This window comes from Bactrocera oleae, chromosome 2, assembly GCF_042242935.1.
Source record: "Bactrocera oleae isolate idBacOlea1 chromosome 2, idBacOlea1, whole genome shotgun sequence".
In the NCBI taxonomy this organism is placed as follows: domain Eukaryota; kingdom Metazoa; phylum Arthropoda; class Insecta; order Diptera; family Tephritidae; genus Bactrocera; species Bactrocera oleae.
In genome coordinates this window covers 64,933,087-64,956,702 of record NC_091536.1, presented here as the reverse complement: position 1 = coordinate 64,956,702, position 23,616 = coordinate 64,933,087, and the positions used below count along the sequence as shown (strand labels likewise).

At 34.8% G+C, this 23,616-nt stretch overlaps 1 protein-coding gene and 1 long non-coding RNA gene across 6 annotated transcripts in view; one reads left to right on the top strand and one right to left on the bottom strand.

Annotated features, from left to right (window-relative positions):
- trv (trivet) overlaps positions 1 to 23,616 on the bottom strand; it is a 106,594-nt gene that overhangs the window by 12,690 nt on the left and 70,288 nt on the right. For all 5 annotated transcript variants that reach the window (XM_036368736.2, XM_070105501.1, XM_014234182.3 and 2 more), the window contains exons 3-5: positions 19,837 to 19,924; positions 14,371 to 14,446; positions 14,013 to 14,109 (exon numbers count right to left, since the gene is read on the bottom strand). In XM_036368736.2, the coding sequence (XP_036224629.2) occupies positions 14,013 to 14,109; positions 14,371 to 14,446; positions 19,837 to 19,924 (261 nt within the window). The remainder of the gene's footprint in view (positions 1 to 14,012; positions 14,110 to 14,370; positions 14,447 to 19,836; positions 19,925 to 23,616) is intronic.
- Positions 16,658 to 17,560, top strand: LOC138855709 (uncharacterized). The gene is made up of 2 exons (XR_011394783.1): positions 16,658 to 16,996; positions 17,051 to 17,560. It is a non-coding gene; the product is annotated as an uncharacterized lncRNA (long non-coding RNA).

The following is a 23,616-nucleotide window of genomic DNA, read 5'->3' as shown; positions in this document are numbered from 1 at the left end:
GACATAATATATATCTTCACTATCAGTAACGTATCCACTAATTCTGAAAATTTAGTAACAAATTATTTTTAGATTATGTTGAATGAAGTATTTTGATGAGGAGCTTAAATATATATATGATACAATAGCGGTATTTAAATTATTTCCGTATAAACAATTTATTTTGCAAATTTTGTGAAAAATAAATAGTTTTAGAGTTCTGTAAATGTTAATTAAATAATTTTTATTGATGTTTCTCGACTAGGAGATGTCACTCAACTTGCCTTTATTTAAATTCCTTGCTGCATTCGAGGCATTGTTTGAACCATCCCTATAACTTTTGACCCAAAACCCCCAAGTCTACCATTTGTCGCCATACATTTTATTGTGCTGCAGCAAACCTTAGTTGTAAGGACAATAATTACCTTGCAAAAACAACACATAAACAAAGTGAATAAAAAGAAAAAAAATTAGAAGTAACAATAACGGCGACAATAAATGCGGCGCATACGAGTGGAATTACTACAAAGCATGCAACAGGGCTTTTTTCATGCAACTTCTCTGCCTCTGAACACAGCGACACAGTATGGTTGTTATAATGTGCTAATGCCTGTCGGTGTAAAAATCTCATGACAAGCGCTCATAGGACGTAGCAAAGCAAAAAAAGAAAGATTATAACAAAGAACAGCAAATATTTCTATACGCTCGTATAAATACCTTCATAACAAGGTTGAAATTTATTTAACGCTATTGCCATGCCGCAGAGCCAAATATACATATATATATATACAGATACAGACACACACATACGAACATTCAGCGAATGGTGAAAAGAATGCAATGTACTGTTAGTTTGTTTACTGTTGTTTTGGTTTGCTTTGATGCAGTTGCCATCTGTATGAACCGTTATTTGCACTGGCTGCAGCCACCACATGAACAATGTACAAAATAAAACATTGTACAACAATAATTAAAATATTTGCCACTTTTGGAGTTAGTGTTGACTGTACTGCTGCTAGTTTCTTCCTCTTCTACACTGCGACACAATTTACACAACATTTTTCTGACTACTTCAAATTGCTGGCGCCATTTTAGGTATATTATTTATATATATTATATTTAGAACAGTTGGACTTTATGTCATGCAAGTTTATACTAAATGTATCTTTTGATATCTAAATTTAAAAAAAAGCCGCCAATTTAGGTGTCAATGCTTTTATGAGTTTAAAACTTTCTTAAAAGCAACGGGTATTGCAAAACTAGTCCCCATAATCACATTACGAGAATACTTAACAACAGTGCTATATTCCCCTCTAATCCATATGCTTCTACGTAAAAAATTCACTTAAAATTATTAGTTTTGCAGCATTTTGTTCCTCTCAAATTCAGTTGAATTTACAGCAGCATACTTGTTTAGAGTAGGTTTGATAAGCAGTTATGAATTTTGTATTTGTTGCAAACCAAATATTTGAACAAACATACTCTTTTCAACCTGTTAAAAAAGCATAATAACTTTTCCCCTCATTAAAGATCAGGTTATTGGCTTGAAAATAACAAGCCTTGAGTTGCAGTACTTTCAAAAAATAACGTTTTGGTTTTACAAAGTGTACGTAGCGTTTATTGGCAAAAAAGTTGTAATTATACAAAGTGTTATATTTTGTTATAGCTAACGATTATTCAAAACTTTCTCCCCTCTTCCGCGTTGTATATTATAGCCTGACATATTTGATGGCAACTTGCAACTAAAACTTCCGCATATCCCACAGAAAGCGATCTCCAGGTATATTGGAGGAGCCGAATGAAATCTTTTATTGTCGTTAAATGTTTGCTTGATATTATTGGTTCCTTAAAAGCCCAGATTTTCTTCATTAGATTGGCGTCTGGTGACTATGATGGCCAATCTAAAGTAACAATAAGGTTTTCTTGTTTCCATTGAGTACGGAGTCTGCTCCTAGGTTTCGAATCATTGTATTCTTGCAGTATCCAATCATGGTTATCTTTGTAGTAGGGCATTTCAGCCGACTCCAGTAAACCTTTTTTATACATTTTTATTATTCTAACGGCGTTCTTGCTTGTGAAGCACTTGGCTAATATATAAATATTACATTGCTCCAATCACGGTTGATGTTTTACTGACTCCAATGTAACCTTTTTTCAATGTGTGAAAGTTTTGAAAGTAGGGGTTTGTCTGCAATACTGTTACGTTTTAAGTCTGTTCCGTATTTTATTAATCGTTTTATCAAATCCTTTTTTAAACAAATTTTTTTATAGCTTTTCTTAGACTGAGCAGTGGTTTCTCCTCAAAAAGAATAACAATAGCTTCGTCCTCACTTTTAAATGTCACGTGAATTCGCTATCATCCTGACAGTTATCTTTTAACGCTTTTCTTATTTATTATCTATATTTTCCAAATTTGCTTGAGTGATTGCTCAGAAACAAATATTTCGATCACTTTGAAATTTTTTTCTACGTATTCTGTGTGTAGAGTTCTCCATACAATGGTCTACCAATTTCTTGATCTGATCAAAATCGAATTTTGGCAGGCCAAAGGTTACCAAAAATTTGGCCCAAATTCAACTTTATTTGTTGGAGACGCCGCCATATTTTTCTAAGTCAGAATTTTCATACTGTCGCAACCTGTTTCTACAGAGTTTAATAGTTTTGTGGACCCCAGTGCCATTTGTTGACTTTTTACCGAAAATATCAGTCAATATGTAAGATGCTATATATAATTGAAATTCATATAATAAAATACATAAATACACTCTTGATAATAACTGTCGTATGTTTTGTGTAAAAAATTTATTGAATCGGATCAATACTTCCTTTAATATAAAATTTTGCCAACACCTGAATTCATTTCTCAGGCTTTGATCCTTGCAAGTTGCGAGAGTATAAAATGTTCGGTTACACCCGAACTTAGAACTTCCTTACTTGTGTTTTTAGGTTTCATTCTCGGATAAAGCCGAAATCACTGCAGCAATGGAGGACCATTTCTTAGCGCCGTCGGAGATCGTGTCTAATTCGAAATATGTTTAATTTTACTGTGTTTTTTTCGAAATATGTATGTAGTTTTTTGACTTTTTAATTACCAAAATCGACTTTTTAAGCTTAAGCTTTTTAAGTACAGATATGAAACTCTCCTACCTGGAAATTATAGCAAAACTGAAAGGATGTTACAATCTGGCAGTAAGTACCATAAACAACGAATATGATCCACGAATACTGGACAATCGCCGTTACGTACGCAACTATAAGATTATTTAGATCCGTGTGTTTTCAAGACATATCTGGCTATTATTAAATGTTGCGATAATTTAATATTTACAAACCGAAAATATAGCTCACCCTGTAGTAAAAAATATTAAAAATAATACTTAAAAATGTTCGCATTTAATAAAGAAATTAAACATTTTATATTATTTGGGTAATCGCATCTAGATTAGCAAGTATTTTAAAAACTTTTTAAAGGTGTCATTAATTTATATGCAACCTCTATTAAGCAATACCGCCCAATGCTCAACTCTCATCGCTCATCGTACATTCACGGCGTGGGTAAAACACCCCCGCTGATTTTTATAAAGGATGACAGTGTGCTGCCGCCATGAGCGGCGCACTGGCTCTTAGTAAGGGGCGGAATACATGTAAATATTTAATGGTGACTTTTAGAGTTATTTCCGGTAAGCAACTTACTTACTACAATGCGATTGGGCACGCTGCTGCCGATTTTGTTGTTATATTTGCAATACAGTTATTGTTGTTGCATATTCCCAAAGCTCTAGCTAGAGTGGCGCTATTGCATAAATTTCAACCTTATCCATTTAGTTGCAAAGCGCTTATCAGAAGCGTCATTATTATTATTATTATCATCATCATCATCAATGGCATGGCCGTCACTGGGGGCTCTGGCAAAGCAACAGCAGTCGCAATAGTTGCCAAGCAATAATGTTCGATGACTGTAAGCTATAGCAGAATCCAATGGTGGCGCTAGTAAAGCAGCAGCATCATCACTTTTACTATGAATTCAATTTTCGATTTAGTCCCTCAGCTGAAGAAGTCCGCACATACAAGCACACCTTTTTCACAATTTCTGCGAGCTAGTTTTTTTACTTAACTTTGCGCTTAAATTTCTTTTTTTAGCTACTTTTAGCATTTGGTTCCCTGCTGGTAGCGCACTCCTGGATGCCGCTGTCGCTCTGCTGCTGTGATAGCTTCCGGTATAAATTCGAACGGAAATTCAATTCAACTTCCTTTCAATAATAGCATTTTAATGCTTACAACTCTGCTGCTTGCGCTATGCACTTGAGGAAGGTCAAGCAACCTCCTTGCGAGGCGAGTGTTGCTCTCCTGATGTTATGTATTATTTATGCTGATGTTGTTGTTGTTGCTGCTGAGTGCACTCACTCGGCACTTTGCAATTGACAATGTGTTCTTACTGTTGTTGCAACTGTTGATGGTGCTTTTGTTGTTGTACCACTGCTATGTACATTTGCGTTTTATGCAGTCATTGTTATTGTCATTGCTGTTGCTATTGCTATTGTACTCGTTCCACCGGACGATGCTCGTAAATCGAAACCGTTGACGTTTCTCATCCGCTCAGCTTGCCAGGTGCGCTCTGCTTTACTCAGCTGAGCTCAGCTGCATTATATCGCTTTGCTCACTATAATTTAATGCTTTTTACGTCTGCTGAACGATGAGCCAATTAAATATGAATATTTGCAAATGTTTTGTTGTAAATACATTGTATATTTATATGTATGCGAGCAGAGGAAAGCTTCCAAGTTACCGGGAAGGACAGAACTGCTTTTTTAGGAAACACTCGTATTTATTTATGAAGGAATGGACGTTTTAAATTATAAGTCACAGCACATTTAATGTATTTATATATCTATATTTCGGGGAGATTTATTTCAAGGTGTATGTCCTTTGGAAAAATTATACTTTATTGATTTATGAATATGTTGAAACATAACTAGGCATATTAGTAACTTTTTTTTATTAACTGTGCTTGAATATAACCTACATAATTAAAAAGAATACTCGTAGGCACTTTTAAGACCACATTAACCTTAACAGATCAATCTCAGTAAGACATATTGCTCTTTACAAGATAAATTGTGTCAATATAACGAGGTTCTAGGCACAAATCACCACTTTTTTGAAAAGGCCAAAATAACTGCCTAACAAAATGTGTATTTATTGTATTGGAACGTGTTGATATGATTAAAATTAACATTTTTAATTTTGTAGATTATATAATTAATGTTCAGTCAAACGTAAGTTGTTCAATTAAGACCATTTTTTAAATAACAATTTCTTTTTTTAATAAGCATTTTTTTACGAATGTTTTCTAGTTATAATCTATTTCTAATCTATTCGTGAGAGATCTAAGGGAGTGATACTACGAAAAAACTTGATTCAATCTTAACAAATACACGCCGCTGTTCAAATAAAATTTTTTATTTAATTAATGACACTTATGTATATAAAAATCTTTATAGTGTTATAGGGTAGGATCTAAGCGAGAGTTAAAAACTTTAAATTGAGCTATCATTTATTTTAGGTAATTTATTCTAGCTGGGTTCGATGTTTGACGACGCACTTTTAGGGGGACCAATGTGAGTAATTTATGCTAACTGAAATTTGATCTGAAGATTTTAGCAACCTCCCTAAAGAAGCTTCTGAATGCGTAGCCACTGAAGAGAACCAAAAGGGCTATAAAAACTCTTTGTGTTTCTCGAACTTTTCTAAGCCAGATTAATTCTTAGTAGGAGGTAACTTTTTTTACCTGAAACGGATTCTTTAAATTCTATAGTAGAGACAGTGCGGTACAACCCAGACTTTTAGAATGACACTATTCAGTTTATTGAAGTTCAATATTAAATTTCTAGTAATTAGTCAATCAAGCACCCTTCCATTCAGTCTTCAGTGACAATTGAAATCAATATAAACAGTTTTATAAAAAATAAATTTTAATATAAACTTTGGCTAAACTACAAATATGAACAAGTGTAATTGAAAACACCGATGTAAGAAGTTTAAAAACCGCAATAGAGTATGCGTTCAATTTATGCTGAACGCACTACAGATTCAATTTAAAAATACTGTATTAGATGACACTGATTACATATTTAGTAAGCCTTAATGTAAACCGCCATTACTAAAAGCTATTACAAAGCCATTTAAAAATAAAAACAACAACCGAAATGAAAACAAAACGAAAAACTTTTCGCACGCGCAACTTGAACTCGATATAAAAACAATGTTGTAAACATGCAAACAAATGGACCGACACACACACATACGCGTGTCGTTGTATGTGAAAAGTTGGGAAGTTCTTTGAGTGTCGTTTAACTAGGCGTACTTTCGTAATGAAACTAACATGACCAACGACCGAAAACGGTGGCATTTTTGGCTTTTACTTTCCCACAAAAAACTACCAGCACACCGTTAGAGCTTGTTGTTGCGCCTAAAATTATGCCGTACACTCAAAAATTGTGAACCTAATTGTGCGCAACCTTATGAAAAGTTTGATTTATTACGCTGAATGGTAGCGCCAGCTTTTCGTGCGCCGGCGAGCAAACTGAACAACTGGAAATTAGGTGCGAAGAGAGCAGAAACAAACAACGACGTGCAGCTGATTTCAGGTGCGTCAGCCGCCGCCGACGACGCTGGCGTTCAACGAAGTCACAAGTCAAATAGTTGTCGGAGCAAATTTGTCATTGAAATATTTTGCAGGTTAATTAAGTTATCACAAAAGCAGGTGAGGTAGTCAATTGAGCCGATGGCAGCTGGCAGATGACGGCGGGCGGGTGTTAGAAGTGCTATTGTTGGCTGTTGGAATTTCTTAGGCGTTTACACGCCAGTTAGACTGCATGAGTGCGGGCTTTTGTATGCCCGACAGATGTGCAGTTGTGCGTGTCGTCAGTGATCTCGGTGCCGGCAATTTGTGAAGCGTAATAAAGCGTTGAAAGCGTTGGGCTTTATATAGTTTTGATGTTGTTGTTGTTATTTTTGATTTGACTGAAAGATATTTGAGAATTTACGACTGCGCTTGACATTTGGCGACTTTGCGTCAGTAAGGGGGGCACTAAATTTCAAAACAACAAGTACAACAAACACAAAGAATGAAAGTGCGCAAATGAAAGGGGTATACATAAATAAAAAAGTTTATTAAGCGACTTGCAAGCAATAACAAAGTAAGGAGCATAGCAGCAAAGTCGTAAAACTTTGTAGAAAAATCAAGAAAGTTCAAATAAAGAAGAAGTAATAAAAGTAAAACACAGCAACTTCGAGTGTCTCAGCTAATAAATTGAGATGCCCTATCACTAAAGTGGAAAATATAGAGTAAAATTTATAAGCTGAGCCATGGTAAAAGACTAGCACAGTTATTTCTGTATGCCTGTGTACGAGTACCGCTATCGAAATTTAACAGTAGTTTGCATTTAAGTGCAACGTTTACACACTAAAGTGGCCATAAGCTGCGACTAACGATATTTTTTTTTTATCTATATAAATAAAAAATTTCATCTTCATTTATTGCTTTTATTTATTCACTACATTTCGCCTTCAACTAAGCTGTAGGTGTCATAAAATCTAGCTGTCACAATTGTCATCTGAAAACTGTAGCCGCTGGAACGAAAGCTTTAGCATAAAATAGTTCAAAGAGGTAAGCAAAGTGTCGAAGAAAAAAATATTATAAATAAAGTGGAATAAAAATCAAAAAAAAAAAAAGAGAAATCAAAAATAATAATAACAAGTAAGGAAGGGCTAAGTTCGGATGTAACCGAACATTTTATACTCTCGCAAAGTCAAATGGTATACTCGTTTGAGATTTCTTTGTGGATTGACTAATATTTTCGGTAGAAGGTCAACTATAGGCACTGGGGTCCACATATTTAGTACTTAGAGGCTTGAACAGTTTTTGTTCGATTTAGAAAATTTTTGGTCACAAGGTGGCATACTTTAAACGTATTATTCACGCAAAGTTTTACGCCGATATAATCATTGTTGCTTGATTTGCATAGTGGAAAGTGAAAGAATCAAGTGGTATTTAAAATGGTGTCATATGGAAAATAGGCGTGGTTGTAATCCGATTTCGCCCATTTTCGCACTATGACATAGAAACATGAAAAGAACGTTATGCACCGAATTTGGTTGAAATCGGTTAAGCAGATCTCAAGATATGGGTTTTCACCTAAAAGTGGGCTGTGCCACGCCCACTGTCTAATTTTGAACGCGGTTCCTATAAAGTCATCTTATACCATCTCAGAGATAAAATTTAATGTCTCTGGCGTGTTTAGTGCTTGATTTATCGCGCTTTTAGTAGTTTTTAACAGTACCGTTATATGGGGAGTGGGCGGAGTTGCCACCCGATTTCAACTATTTTCACACCGTCAATAGAAGTGCTAAAAACATTTGCTTCCAGTGAATTTTGTTATTATAGCATTAGCGGTTTAGGAGATATGCACATTAAACCTATTAGAGGCGGGACCACGCCCACTTTTTAAAAAAAAATTTTAACTGCAGATGCCCCTCCCTAATGTGATCCTGTGTACCAAATAGCAGTCTTGTATCTTATTGCGGAACTTAGTTATGGCAAGTTATTTGTTTTTGATTAATGGCGTTTTGTGGGCGTGGCAGTGGTCCGATTACGCCCATCTGCAATACCAACCGTCTCACGGTACCATGAAACATGTCTACCAAGTTTCATAAAGATATCTCAAGTTAGAGCTTGCACGGACGGACGGACAGACGGACAGACGGACGGACAGACGGACAGACGGACAGACGGACGGACGGACAGACAGTCACCCGGATTTCAACTCGTCTCTTCATCCTGATCATTTATATATATATAACCCTATATCTAACTCGATTAATTTTAGGTGATACAAACAACCGTTAGGTGAACAAAACTATTATACTCTGTAGCAACAGGTTGCGAGAGTATAATAACATAAAAACATGACAGGGACAACGAAAACTATCAAGTCAAACTTGCACATTTGTCTACACTTAAACGTCAGTCAATATTAGCTATTGCATAATGTACAAATGGCCAATAAAATAAGTAAAGGCTTATAAAATTTAAATGTTTAGCAGGCAAACGAACGCTGTAAAAGGTATGCGGTTCGATTTTTTTATTATGGCAGCTGTGTTTGCATTTTTATTTAAATTATAAAGTGGCAGAGTTTTTTTTTGTGTCTGTTTGTTTCGATTGGTTTTTCAATGCATTTAAATAACCATATTTATTTTTGCGCTACTATTAAAGTAATATGCTCATCTGTGACTTGACCGTTTATACGGTGTGAATATCAACTTGCATTTGGAATGGATGTCATTACAAAAACATATTTGGTTCAATAAGTGAATCCAGCACCCTTAGTTTCAGATCGGCTAGTAGAAAAACTCCATTAATTATAGGCAGATACCTAAGTGGAAGAGTCCTTGTTCAAAATTGCTCAAGAAAAAGTAGAAGAAAGAATACTTCGATAAACAATTTAAACCGATATCTCTCGATATTTTATGTTTTTAAATATGATTTACAAGTCGTTTGCATTTATGTATAGTTCGAAAATGTTTAAATAGATTAGCATATCTAAGTTTTGTTGTAAAAACTTTCAATTTGTTTGTCTTTGTACTGAAATATTTCTTTTTGCAAAGAGTTTTATATATGAAACAATATATGCCAATGTGTTCTATGTTTTTAGTGGAATATTATTCCATACTCTTGAAATTAATAATTTTTTCCAATTTAAACTTATAATTTCAACTTCATGCGTAACTAATAAGAAAGTAAAGAATAAGTTGTCATTATAAAGTACAAGCTTTTCGAACAGGTTGTAACATACCAACAAGAAGGCGAGATTTGTATTAAATCCGTGTGTCTTATAGTCTGGCCTTACCTTTAAAACACACCTGCGAAAACTGCACAATTGACAATTGGATCATGAAATTACACGCATTAAAATTTAATAATATTTTGAGTGATGCAAGCACGTAGTGGCTTACTAAAGTTCATATAGAAATCTGTGGACAGCTAAGAGGCAATCCGGTAACGGTTGCTTGTATCACCTAAAACTAATCGAGTTAAATATAGCGTTATATATACATATATAAATGATCAGGTTGAAGAGACGAGTTGACATCCGGGTGACTGTCTTTTCGTCCGTCTGTGCAAGCTGTTACTTAAGTAAAAACTAAACTTGGTACACATGTTTCCTGGTACGGTAAGACGGTTGGTATTGCTGATCGTCGCAATCGGACTAAAGTTCCTTACAAAAACAGTGCCGCGAGGACTGCTAATCGAGGCAATGCACTATGCTATAAATCAATGAACGCGGTTGAAAAATTGTTTCGAATTGCTCCATTATCCACTATATCGTCTGAATGTGGCTTTTGGAATGTTTTGCTGTTCCCGGAGATTGATTGTTGGACAAAACTTTACCAATGGTGAAGAGATAATCGTCGAATCTGCGAAAACCTTGTCACCAAAAATTATATCAAAAAGTTGGAAAGTGAGCGTTATCGATAGCAACTTAATAAAGGGGCACAGCTACTTAGTAAAAAATATAAAAAAATCTATTATTTTCCATTTTTCATAAGTCTTAACAATAAAAATAACACACTAAAAGTTAAATTCGACATCTCAAGTAGATTTTGAGTTACTGGCCTCTAAAGTGTAGTCGCACAGTTGAATAAGTTCCATCAGCTTATCTTAAAACGCGCTTTTCTCAAAAGCTCATTTTTGGATTTGCTTGAATGATTAATCGAAGAAAAACTATCTCATCAAAGTGTTATTAACTATCAAAGATTTTCTGCATGCTCCGTATGTCCATGAATATACCTATTAGATAATATTGGAAACCGAATTTTGGGAAACCAGAAATGACAAAGATTTAGGGTAAAATTTTACTTTCCTTTTTTGGACAGAAAATATCTGTTACTGACAATTTTTTTGTTAGGTTTCATTAGCCGAGAGACTGAATTTACTGCAACAGTGGAAGACTTTTGTTTATTAGCGCCATCATCGAAAAATATTAAATATTTTTCCTCAAAAATTTTACTGTGTATTCCTAAGCTACATATATATAAATGAATTCTTCAAATTTTCAAATAATTATTTTTTATACTAGTTAATAATTTAACTAATTTATATTAGTTAATAATTTAACTAATTTATATTAGTTAATAAAAGAATGGATTTGGATGAAAAGTATCTCTAAAACTCTATGAAAATTGTCAGCCCACCTGTTATTTATAAAGCTATGAAATTCTGTAATCGCGCTTACTATATGCAACCAACAACAATCGTTGATAACTTAATTAAGTTGGTAAACCACAGAAAAAAAAGTGGAAAACGGTTGGCCTCAAGGGCCATCCCTGCAACTTCCCTCTAATTTCATACGCTAACGTTCAAATTTCGCATTTTTTCACTGCTTTTGAGCTCTTCGAAATTTTTCGTTTTCGATATCTAGCAAGTAAATCAACCGATTTCGACCCGGTTTGCGGCAAACGATGTGTTTCTTCAAGATTTAGAACTGATTAGTTTTTGGTGTCGATCGGTCAAGTCGTTTGGAAAAAATTCGAAAAAAACGATTTTTCAAAATTTTTATTTTTGAGATTTCTCGAAATCTACTGGTCCGATTGGGTCCAAACTTCACGAAATTCAAGTGCAATGAAACCCTTTGGAATGCCGTTTAGTTTATTCAAATCGGTTGAGCAGTTTAATAGTTATAAGAGGGTCACATACATCCACACACACACACATACATCCACACATACATACAGACATACGGACATCATCGTAGAAATGTTCGGGGAAGCTTCCTCGACCCTCAGAACGTCGAGATCTGTTGAGAACTCGATTTTTGCAAAATGGGGTGAAACCAATATCTTCCCGATTTTTAGAAAATTTTCCATTTTCTTAGCGGGAAGTTAAAAATTTGCAAGTTCACTACTAACAGGGTATTCATCATGAACGGATTTTGTGATTTCCAAACTGGTGCTGCTTTTTTAGAAACGTATTACTGTTAAACTATTTAATTAAATATATAATTCTGAGTTTCAAATTAATAAATTAGTTACACCAAATTAACGCAATTCGCATGGCGTATATAGCTACTTTTAAATTGATAAAGCACAGAAGAGAGCCTTATTACATGGATTGAAAATATGCAAGTGTCGAGCGATGATAAGTACAATATATTATCTTAAACTGCCTTTTAGCAATATTATCAAATTAATACGTTTCTAAATAAATTTTGTACGTATGTATATTCTTTTATTGTATTATACGACAGCGTCAAAACACCTCCTAGTACCAACTAAAACAAATACAGGGAGACAAAAAATGCACAAGTAGTTGTAAAAGAAACTTCCGTTGAGAAGCAGCGACACGCAAACCATTGACAAATTGATAATAATCGCCTTGCGACGCGTTGAAATAACAATTTCTTAAGAATTATTTACATATGAAAAAGCCAAATATGAAGTTTCACAAATAAAAAACTAGGTTGAAGCATAATGAGCAGTTAAGCACAGAACACACGCAATAAATATGAGCGCAATTTAGAAGAAATGAGCGGCAGTTCTGACAGACGGTCGTGGCAAAGAGTAGGCGAACTGCGTGGATATCAGCAAATCAGGGCAATGAATATGCAAATGATTTCGTCGTGAAGCGGCGAACAAACTGGGAACTGTAGCGGACGCGCGAGCGTGGAAATGAGTGAATCAAAATTATGTTGTTAATCAAAGCTAATAAGCATATTTGCATGTTTTAACATATTTACCAATTTTTCTGCCTTTTTTGTCTTTTCGTTGTCCTTTGCTCTCAGTGACATTTATAATATACATAAATGTGTCTACGCACTTAAGACACGTAGTTACGTGAGTAAACATATGAGTGTATGTGGCTACATAAATAATTTATAGGTATTTTTGGGTGAATATATAAATAAATGGAAGCACGTGTGCGACTTAAGCTGAACCAGATTCCAGTTTTAGTGACAATTGACCCTTTATACTAGTAGAAAAGAAGAGAGAGAGAGCGGGAGAAAGATGCTTCACAAGTTCACGGCATGACGAATTTATGAATCAGTTGCCTTACAGTAGAAAACAAGAGAGATAAGTACCGATGGTCACATAAGGAATATTTTTCACAACCAGGCTCACCAAAAATACTTCATTTAATATTTTCAGACACAAAATTTCATAGTCTATATCTTATTCATAAGTTTGTTACGACAGATAACATTTTAGGAAGACAAGGTCACGTGTTGCTGGACCAGAATAAAAACTAACAAAAAGAAGTAGGATATCAAATCTCAGTCTTTGAGCATATTGTAGACCAGAGCCTTTGTTTTATAATTTTATTTTCTTTAGCCTTTAAAAGATTTTAGTAAAGATCTTAAGTAAATATAATATATGTAACGTAGCATAGAGACCATCTCTAAGACGCGCCATCTTAAATATAAGCTCTGTCTTCCAGCATATGCAAATTAAAATCTGTGAAATTTTAAACTGTTTTAAAGCATTTTAAAGCTGATTTTGTTTATGAGAATAAAAACAAATTAATTACTTTCATTGTCACTTTAACAGCGATTATACTACATAGAAGCTTAGCGAGGAAGAAATAATCTGCGGTGAGATCTGATATCTTCTCTGAGAGTAATTCTGTCTCACTATGAAGAAAATGGCCAACATAAACATGTAATTTAAATAATTTTCCGTTAACGCAAGATCATATCAATATAACGACCATAATTACTCGAAATCGGAGAGTTTGCTTTAACTTATATGAAAGTTAAAATACTAGAATATGTATCTTAAAAAAAAGAAAAAAATTAAAGTCAATTGACTAAAATGCCGCTTTGGGTTAGCTAGTTTTACAAACAAAAGCTTATAACGAGACAACAAAAAACCATGGAGTTCATGTCCAAATTAAGCCCGTCATTATTTATGAATAATGCTGACCAAACAATAAAAAAATTTCATATATTTCCACAACTCATACTAGCATGCACACTCACCTTTACTCGCCGGCGGTTTTCGTGTAGCCCAATTCGTTCGAATCGAACGCGAGCCCAGCCATTGTCCATTCATAGCAGTGATGGCGCTTTCAGCTTCCTGTTGAGCAGCACAGTCAGGATAATGAGAGAAATATGCAAAAAATGGTATTATTAGAAATGCCAGAATGTATGTTTGTAGGATTGTAGGTACGTAGGTTCGTAGTGTAGCGGATATCGGTTATGCGGCGGGGAAATTAGTGTGGCATACTTTTTAATTAAGATGAAAAAGTTGTCAAAAGTTTTCGGGTTAAATTAAAATCTAATGAATTGAAGTCAATAATAACTTTCAAGCAGTAATGAAATGCAAAAGCTGACTCACCGATTTTTTGACAAATGACACAAATCCATAACCCTTGGATTTCAATGTTTGTGGATCGCGTACGACGCGGCAATCACTGCAATAAAATAAATGGAAGTTAAAATGTATGTTAGTATGTATTATCGGGTTAGTAAACTTGAGGTTCATATAATTCATTTATAGTCACGATGTTTTAATATAAATACTTCTATGCAGGGTGTGAAGGGCATTGGGGTTTGGAAATGGGTGGCAATTTAATTAAAATAAAACTAATGTATGAACTCATTGGCATTGCTTAAGAGAAAGTTATGCTTAAATAAATCACTGTAATATTTACATATACATTTTTTGTTATTTATATATATGTATGTAGGTATATACTCGTATTACATAAAAGTATACACACTTAAGGTAATTCGTATATTGTATATGAAGTAAAACTGTGACCCCTTTCACTGAAGGAGTATAGATTTTATGGCTTATAAATAAAAATATATTAATATTCGAATTTTTCACCCCTTTTTTAGACTTCCATCAAAACTAAAGTAATATGTATTTCTTATCCTTGACTATAGTAGAGTCGACTTAGTGGGTTTGATAACTTTAGATGACTTTAATTTCTAAATTTTCTTACGAAGTTACAATATTATCGATTTGAAGATATCAAGTGAGACATTTTTTAGCACAATATATTGGTCTTCACAAGTTAAGTTAAACTAACTCCACAGGAGTCTACAGTTTAATAACTATTCGGTGCTGCTTAATGGTCTCTAATCAAATCCAAAGTATTTAGTTGTGCCTTCCAACTATGTTCAGTATAATAAAAGTGGTCACAACATAAAATAAAAAAATACTAACATTTTATTTATTGAGTTTTTATCCACAAATTATTCATTTTATGCAATCTCTTTATGCATTTCAAAATTTTATTATTGCAAGAAATTAAAATGATTTTAATAAAAACCTCAATAATTCCGTGTTCAAAACAAAGGGAGTGAGTGCAAAAGAAAAGCAAATTATTATTAGTATATAAGTTATTTTCCCTCAATTTGTTGCCATTTCTCGTGAGCTGTGCCCCATAATTCCCTTTTGTTTGATGGTCTACGATCAGTAACACTTTATTAATAACAACCAATTTCATGACAAATTCCACTCGGTGTATGCATACACGTCTTGATCCATAGTTTATTTTATTAAATTTATTGGTCCAACGCTCTTGTACGCGGAACTTGTTCATAGAATCACTTTTGCACCACTATATTTGACGGTTTTCACAATATATTTCGGACTGTATTCAGTATTTCGCAGACAACGGACCTAGACCCAGTGCCACCAAATATAATCATTTTTATTCCGCTGTCCACAAAATATTTCTCCATTTCTTTGCTGGCCAATTGGCATGTTCCTTTTATGAAAATAACTAGGTAAAGATGCTACAAACTGCGTCTCACGCCTTTCCTCCATAGAACCATAAATTTAACAGAACAATTATGCCAAGGCAGAAGGGAATAATAGACATCTTATCTCTAGCGCCAAAGCTGCGAGTTGAGTACATTTCGCGCTTACCTTGTGGCCTACAATATTTAAATATATATGAGTGCCTCGAAGTTGAAAACGATGACATATGTGACAACAAAAATACAAAAAATATGTATAACTCAACCTATGTAGGTAGTACCTATTATATATAGGTACGCTGCAAAAACTCGTTAAATAAAGCAGTCAGCGTACATTAAAATAATTTAAGCGCTGGAGAGATGTAGAGTGGGGTGCTAGGGCAACAAGGGGAATTGAAGTTAAACAAACACACATTTCACAATTTCCATATCATATTCGCTGCCAACTTTGTGGCTTATATTTAGTTTCGCTAATTTATTTAACTTTTAATTTCTATTTTGTATTATTTATGGTTGCTTGTCCAATTTTACAAAATTATTTAGTCTAATTTTTATTTAGTTAGTTGTTCGAAACTTTTTTATTGCATCCGTCCAAAGTTCCAGTTTTTTTGTTAAAAACGTAACAGTTGACTTTTGATGAACTCCCTATATATGAGCGCACATACACATATAATATATTTAATTGTATTAGAATTATTACTAGTTGCTCTCTGAAGGGTCACATGTGGTTATCAATTAAATTTTGTTATTTGTTAAATTATATCAACTACAGCGAAACAAGAATATGTTAAGTAGGTAAAAATAATTTATCTTATATTAGGTAAAGTAAAAAGTTCGTTCGGTTTTTATCTAAGAGATGGCGTTATATTCCATAGTACTAGTTTTACGTGTCACATCATGTCATACTATACGGCGCTGAAAACGTGTTTACTCGCGCTAAAAGTTTGTCTTTGACAGTTTTTCGATTGATTTACTCAGTTCGTTGTGAGCGGTCGTCAAAGATGGACACCAACAAAGAGAAAATTTGCTATATTTTACAATTTTTCTTCGATCAAAGCGAAAAAGCAGCCAAAGCGGCTGAAAACATTAATTTAGTTTATGGGCCCGATACTGTAAACGAACGTGTAGCACAAAAGTTATTTGCTAGGTTCCGTTCCGGTAATTTCGATGTCAAAGATGCACCACGCGTCGGGAGGCCTGTCGACGAAAATTGCGATAAAATCATGGAAATAGTGGAAACAGACCGTCACGTGAGCACTTATTTAATTGTTGAGAAACTAAAGATAAGCCAGAAAACCGTTTAGAACCATTTGCATAACCTTGGATTCAAAAAGAAGCTCGATGTTTGGGTGCCACACGAACTAACGCAAAAAAATATGATGGACCGAATTTCCATCTGCAAATCGCTGCAGAATCGCAACAAAATCGACCCGTTTCTGAAGCGGATTGTGACTGGCGATGAAAAATGGGTCACAACGCCAGGTCACACACGTCTTTGGTGACGCGCCAGAAGCTCCGAGAGCTCGGATGGGAGGTCGTAATGCACCCACCTTATAGTCCGGACCTGGCACCAAGTGATTACCACCTTTTCCTGTCCATGGCGAACGCGCTTAATGTTGAGAAGTTAGCCTCAAGAGAGGCCTGTGAAAATTGGCTCTCCGAGAGGGGTATAATGAAGTTGGCATCTCGTTGGTAACAAGTTTATGAACAAAACGGCACATATTTGACTTAAATCGGATAAATGCACACAAAGTTATCATCTTTTGAAAAATCAATAAAAAACCGAACGAACTTTTTACTTTACCTAATATCAATCTGGAATATTTGAATCATCCAATATAATACATTAATATCCTCTAACATCAATATTTTAAACATAAACCATAAAAAATTTGTATTAGAAAATCGTAATTAATTTCGGACTTAATGTGTTGGAAAAGTATGTTATCTGGGGTTCCAAGAAATGAGCAGCTTCTTAGTAAGGAAAAAACAGGTGCAAAATTTCGAAGAACGGACAGACAGACGGACATGGCTAAATCAACTCAGCTCATTATGCTGATAATTTATATACTTGTATATATTTTAATAGTGAAAAGCCGTGATAATATGCTTTGATAAATTTTGCAATGCTTCTTTCGACCTGATTTATTTGCATTGCGGATCCATTTTGAGACAATTTCCCATTGTTGCTTTTTGAGATAGGCAGAGCAATAGTTTCTCTTAAACTTTTTACGGAGATGAAGTATTTTCGATATGCTGGAAAACCACTGATTAGTTAAAGCTATTACTATTATTGGTGGAACTTTATCCATAAACAAAGAAACTACACCTAGGCTCAAACTGCTTTCTTTAAAAAAAATACTAGTTTTCTCAAGTCGAAATTAATTTTTAAAGTTTAGTTACATACAAACTGATAACAACTAATGTATGTTCGTCAAAATTGTAATTTTTCCTCGCTTTCAACTACTTTGCCTTCCATATTTCCTTATATCCAGCTCACGCTCGCTTATAGAAAATATGTTTATTTTCACTAAATCTCTTATTTACTGTCCCACACAATTCACATTTCGCCGACCAAAATCTACACATATCATTTACATTCATAGTCTTGTTGCGAAATCGCTTCAAATGTCAACCAGCCGTCTCCATTCTTTCGGCAAACACATAACAGCAACTACGTATGAACAGTTAATAGTGAGTAGTTGCGAATTTTTAGGCACACCGTTATAGTTGCCGCTTGTCAAATGGATTTTTGTGCTAAGCTCGTGTGTGGCGGCGTGTCGTGCTTACTCAGTACCAGCCGTCAGCAACACTACTAACTATTCTTCTCGGCAAGGCAAGGTGTCGCCAATGTTAACCACTGTATTTGCTTTTGTCATCTACACAGTAGTAGTGTTGCTGCTGAAGAAGCAGCTCGCTGCCTGTCTGCTGTTGACAGGCAAATCCGCGTTAAATATTCGACAAACAAACACAAGTCAAGCGTTTGCCGGGTTGGCACTAACAGTAGTCAGATTTACTCGTGTATATAACTATTTATGTTTATATATATGTTGGTTGCAAATCCTCTTACTGGAAGTGGTAAATGCCATATGTTTAACTTAATATTTAAGTTATTGGGATTATCCGAATTTTTTGGCTTGTGAATATTTAAGGACTTGAGCTTAGGGAAAGAGGTTATACATGTAGCTTTGGTAGATAAAAATAGGATTACGAAACTCTAAATTTTCTTAAGGTTTTTTGACAGATAGTTACATAGTCGGAAGCCGAGTAGAATACACCACAAAAATAGAGGCAACAACCTTCCAAAGGAGGAAGTAAAGGCAATCTCCTTTTATTGACTCGGATTTGCCTCAGGAAATGTATCTCACCATTGATAATTATAAATTCGAGGATAGATAGAAAAAAACTTGAATTTCAAATTATAAATTATTTTGATGAGGGCTAGACATTATTTTGCTTAGAGTTGAGATCTCTCCAAGAGCTAAGAAAAATTGTATGTACTTTTTCAGATCATCAAAACTAATTTTGTTGTAGTTGTATTTTTCATCTAGAAAAATCGGTTAATATATATATTTATTTTTTTAGAAACTCAAACTCCTTTATAATAAACTCAAAAAATTTGCAAAATAAATAACCACTGAAGCTATTGTCTTATTTTAAAGAGATTTTAGTTAGAAAAAAAAACGTACTGATTGAAAGAATGCCTTTAATTACAAAAGTAAGATTAAGTTCGCATGACGGTAATAGAACCTTTTATCTAGATCAGGACTTAGAAGTGGGTATCATTCTTAAAAACTAATTAAGATTTTTAGATACTACAATCTCAATAAAAGCCACACCCTCACAATGAACCATAAGAATAGCGTTCTCAAATATCAGTAGAGTCATATGAAAACGTTGTCGTTGATCTGAGAAAATTTAATAAACCATCAGCTCTCGAATAAAAATTGCGCCCTACTAATATCAGACAGGATGAAGATATACAAGACCATAACACTATAATCAATAAAAATTCTGTTTAATATTAATATTGAATATAATGAAATATTTAAATTATTCGAAATACAAGAAATATGATATTTATACTTACGAAATTTCACCGAATGGAGTAAAAGCTTCACGTAATTGCTGAGTTTCGATTTCGGAGCTCAAATCGCCGACGAAAATATGAAATTGTTCTGTAAGAAAAAAAAAACATCGAAACTTTACGTAAGTTATGGATTTCATTTGAACCAAAATCTGAGATATCTATATAAACATAAGGATGTATACTTGTAACAATACGGTAAAAAAAAATGTAAAATTATGCAGCACAAAAAAAGTTCACAGAAAATTCTTTCCATTTACACCCCCTAGCCCAAACAATTGACATAATGGAGGGATGAAAACTTTCGGCATACATTTTATACAAATGTTAAGTAATTTGCATAAAACAATCTTCAACTGTAAATTGGGAACGACAAATGGCTGAGAAAAGCGAAAAAGTCGAGAAGACAATGTAAATAGCAACGCTGCCGAAGTGAATGCGAATGAATGCGAGTAACTCGAGCAGCTGTGAAACGTACAGTGACACGAGTCGCTTGACTGCTACGTACGCCAACATGTGGGCGTGCCTTGTCTTATTTTAAATGTATAATAATTTATGTTTGTATGTGTGCGTATTTGTATAAAAATGAAATGCTTACATTCACTGACGCTCCAAAGAAAGTTAAGCAATTTTATTAAATCAATGTAAATCGCTTTAAAATAGTAACCGATAATTTTTGTTGGCCCTCTTAGTTGCACACAACACAGCCGACAGAGAATTGTTGTTTATACCTTTTTCTTTTTCATCTCAGTTTCTGTCGTAAATTGTTAACGTAAATGTGAATGTTAAAGCATTTGTCGCAGCACTTGAAATAGGGTCACTAAATAGAAAACAAACAAAACAACAATGCGCAGACATAATAAAGTCGCAGAAGAGTCGAAGAAAAGTATGGCGAAGTGAACGGGTTAAGTGCGGCAAAAAGAAGGTTTTTCTTCTAAAGCGCCGGTATTTGGCTGCTGCTCCATAAAAGTTATAAGCAACTCTGCCGAAAAAAAAGGATTCTGCATGACCATTTCAACTGCTTTCAATCTCACTTCTTAGCTTTGCATAATAAAAATACAACTTTATGCGAGTTTTCTATCAGCGAGCAAGCGCAATCACTTTTTAACGCATATTTAAATTTAAATAAGAAATATTCGTTATTTTCTTAAGCAAGATATGAACGTCAGTTTTTGGTCAATATTTCTCAGCGCAGATGTCAGCATATTGCAAATTAAAATATTGAGCATGAAAATACTTAATTTATTATTATGTTGGTAATTTTGTGTATCTTAAAAACGGATAAGTTATTATAAACTGAACAGCGGTGATTTTAATGAATATTTAGGCAGTCTGTATATAAAGAATTTCGCTATGACTATGTACTGGCGGCTCTAGCGACGATTGGACGCTATATAAGACAGGAGGGGGCCCTAATGCAAACGGAATATGCAGTGGGGACATTTCTCGACATTGTGAGAGCATTGAATAATGTGTGGCCGGAAGCGGTCATTAGTGCTTTGGAGAGGTTTTGAGGTCGAATTGAACCCCAAGCATCACATATAATCTCTTCTTTGCGACAAAACTGTCGTGGCAGAGTGGGGCAGTGCTCGTGCACTTCGAAAGGTTAATAGAGGCGCCCCGCAAGGTGAGGTTCTGTCTCCTTTACTCTGGGTAACCTATTGAAAGAACTCAAGGGACGAGGCTGTCGGGTGATAGCCTATGCAGATGATGTTGGTCTCATGGTTAAAGGAAAACTTCTTGCTTCCGTTTATGAGCTGACATCAGGGTACCTCAATGTGGTAGCTATCTGGGCAGAAAGAAGCGGCCTATCAATCCAAATAAATTTGAACTTATTTTATTTGTCAGCAGATATAAATACATAAGTATGCATCCCCTCCTACAGCTGAGCTGCTATTCAGGCCTTGAGCTCGCTGACAGTGAGCTCAAATCTAGTAAAGGGGTGCATTACTGCACTAGCTGTGACATCAAGCTACTTCCATATAAAACTGGTCTAGGCGCCTGGCCATAGCGGAATGGTTGGAAACGGCAAAACCGATGAGCTCGCTAAAAGGAGCACCCTTAACTAAATCTCGCTGGAACGGGTAGATGTTCCCCTGTTGTCGTGCACTCGGGCACTGGATCAGTCACTTGTGAGGAGTCTTCTGGCCGAGAGTGGAACGCAAGAGGTACATGAAACTACTAGCTCTAAGCAAAGTTTACATGGCCGCAATGATAGGTGTTTTAACCAAACCAAAACCGAAAAGTTCGTTATATCTTGTCAAATAAAAAAGATTTCCACACAAAAATTTGATTTCGATCGATCAGTTTGTATGACAGCAATATGCTATTGTGGTACGATGACGGCAGTTCTGATAAAGGAATAGCTTCTGTGAGAGAAAAAGACGTGTTCAAAAAAATGAGTGACTTAATAAACGGCTGTATTGTAGAAAAAATATTTACTTAGAGTCTAAATAGGTGGTAATTAAGGGCAAATAAGTTTGTATTATACTAAGCGTTTAAACCGATATTACTATTCATTATATTTAATAATACGTTTAGGTGTTTCATTTAAAATATATTATATATAAAGTCATAGTTTTTAAAGAATAACTAAGACAGAAATCAAAGAATGGGTCTTAGTATTCCTTTTGATGTCAACGCTCCTTGTGAATATATATATAAAAGCAACTTTTTTATTTACTACATTGCTGACAAAATCTTACATGAATAATAAACCGATACCTACGCATACCTACATACGTAGTATGGTTTATTGCTAAAGACCAATGACTACAAATAACCACACAAGGAGTAGTCTAATGGTGTTAAATCACAACTTCTTGGAGGCCATTCAATGTCACAATTTCTAGAAATTATCGAATCTCCAAACTTTTCACGCAATAATTCGGTTGCTGCACGCGCTGTGTGGCACCTAACCACGTGTTTTTATAACCAAATGTTGTCAAGATCAACTTCTTCCAATTGCGACCAGAAAAAGTTAGTTATCATCTATCTATATCGCTCTCCATTGACAGTAGCGATGTCACCAGCTTCATTTCGAAAGAAGTAGAGACCGATGATTCCATCAGACCAAAAAGCACACCAAACGGTCAATTTTTCATAACTAATTAGTGGATTTTCTTCGCACCAGAATAGACAGTTTTGCTTATTTACCGCACGAATAGCGAGCTAGGTGGACGATTATTACGACCATAAAATGGAATTGGAGAACGATTGTTTGGATAATAAAATGGAATCATTTGTAAAAGTTATTTTGTGAATATATTTCCCTGATGAAATTGTAAACATTACTCAATACAGATCATGACACTTAGAAGTCATATTATTTCTATTGGACAGCCCAATATATTTTTGGGGTTTGGTACATCCAAAATTACCGGAAATGTTAATTTGTGCACGTGCGTCTGCTATAAAAATGGAAATGCTAACACAAGCACTTATAATTATGTATGTATGTATGAACTGATGCGTGCATGGCAATCTGCACACACAACAACTTAATGTACCATGTTATATTTTGTATGTGTTCATATGTAGGTATGTGCTTTCGCTTAACTACGAGCGTCGTACCCACTTCCTGTTGCCGGTGCTGCGGCAAAGTTAATAAAGGCGCACAAATCCAAAACTGCGCCAATGTGCCACTTGCTACCACCACCACTACCGTTACAATTTAATGTCTGAATGTCTGCTTGTGCCTGCCATAGTTTACGGTTATATGAGCGTGTATGAAGAGAGAAAGGGGGCTGTTAGCGAGCAGCTTAAAGGAAATTTATAGAAGAA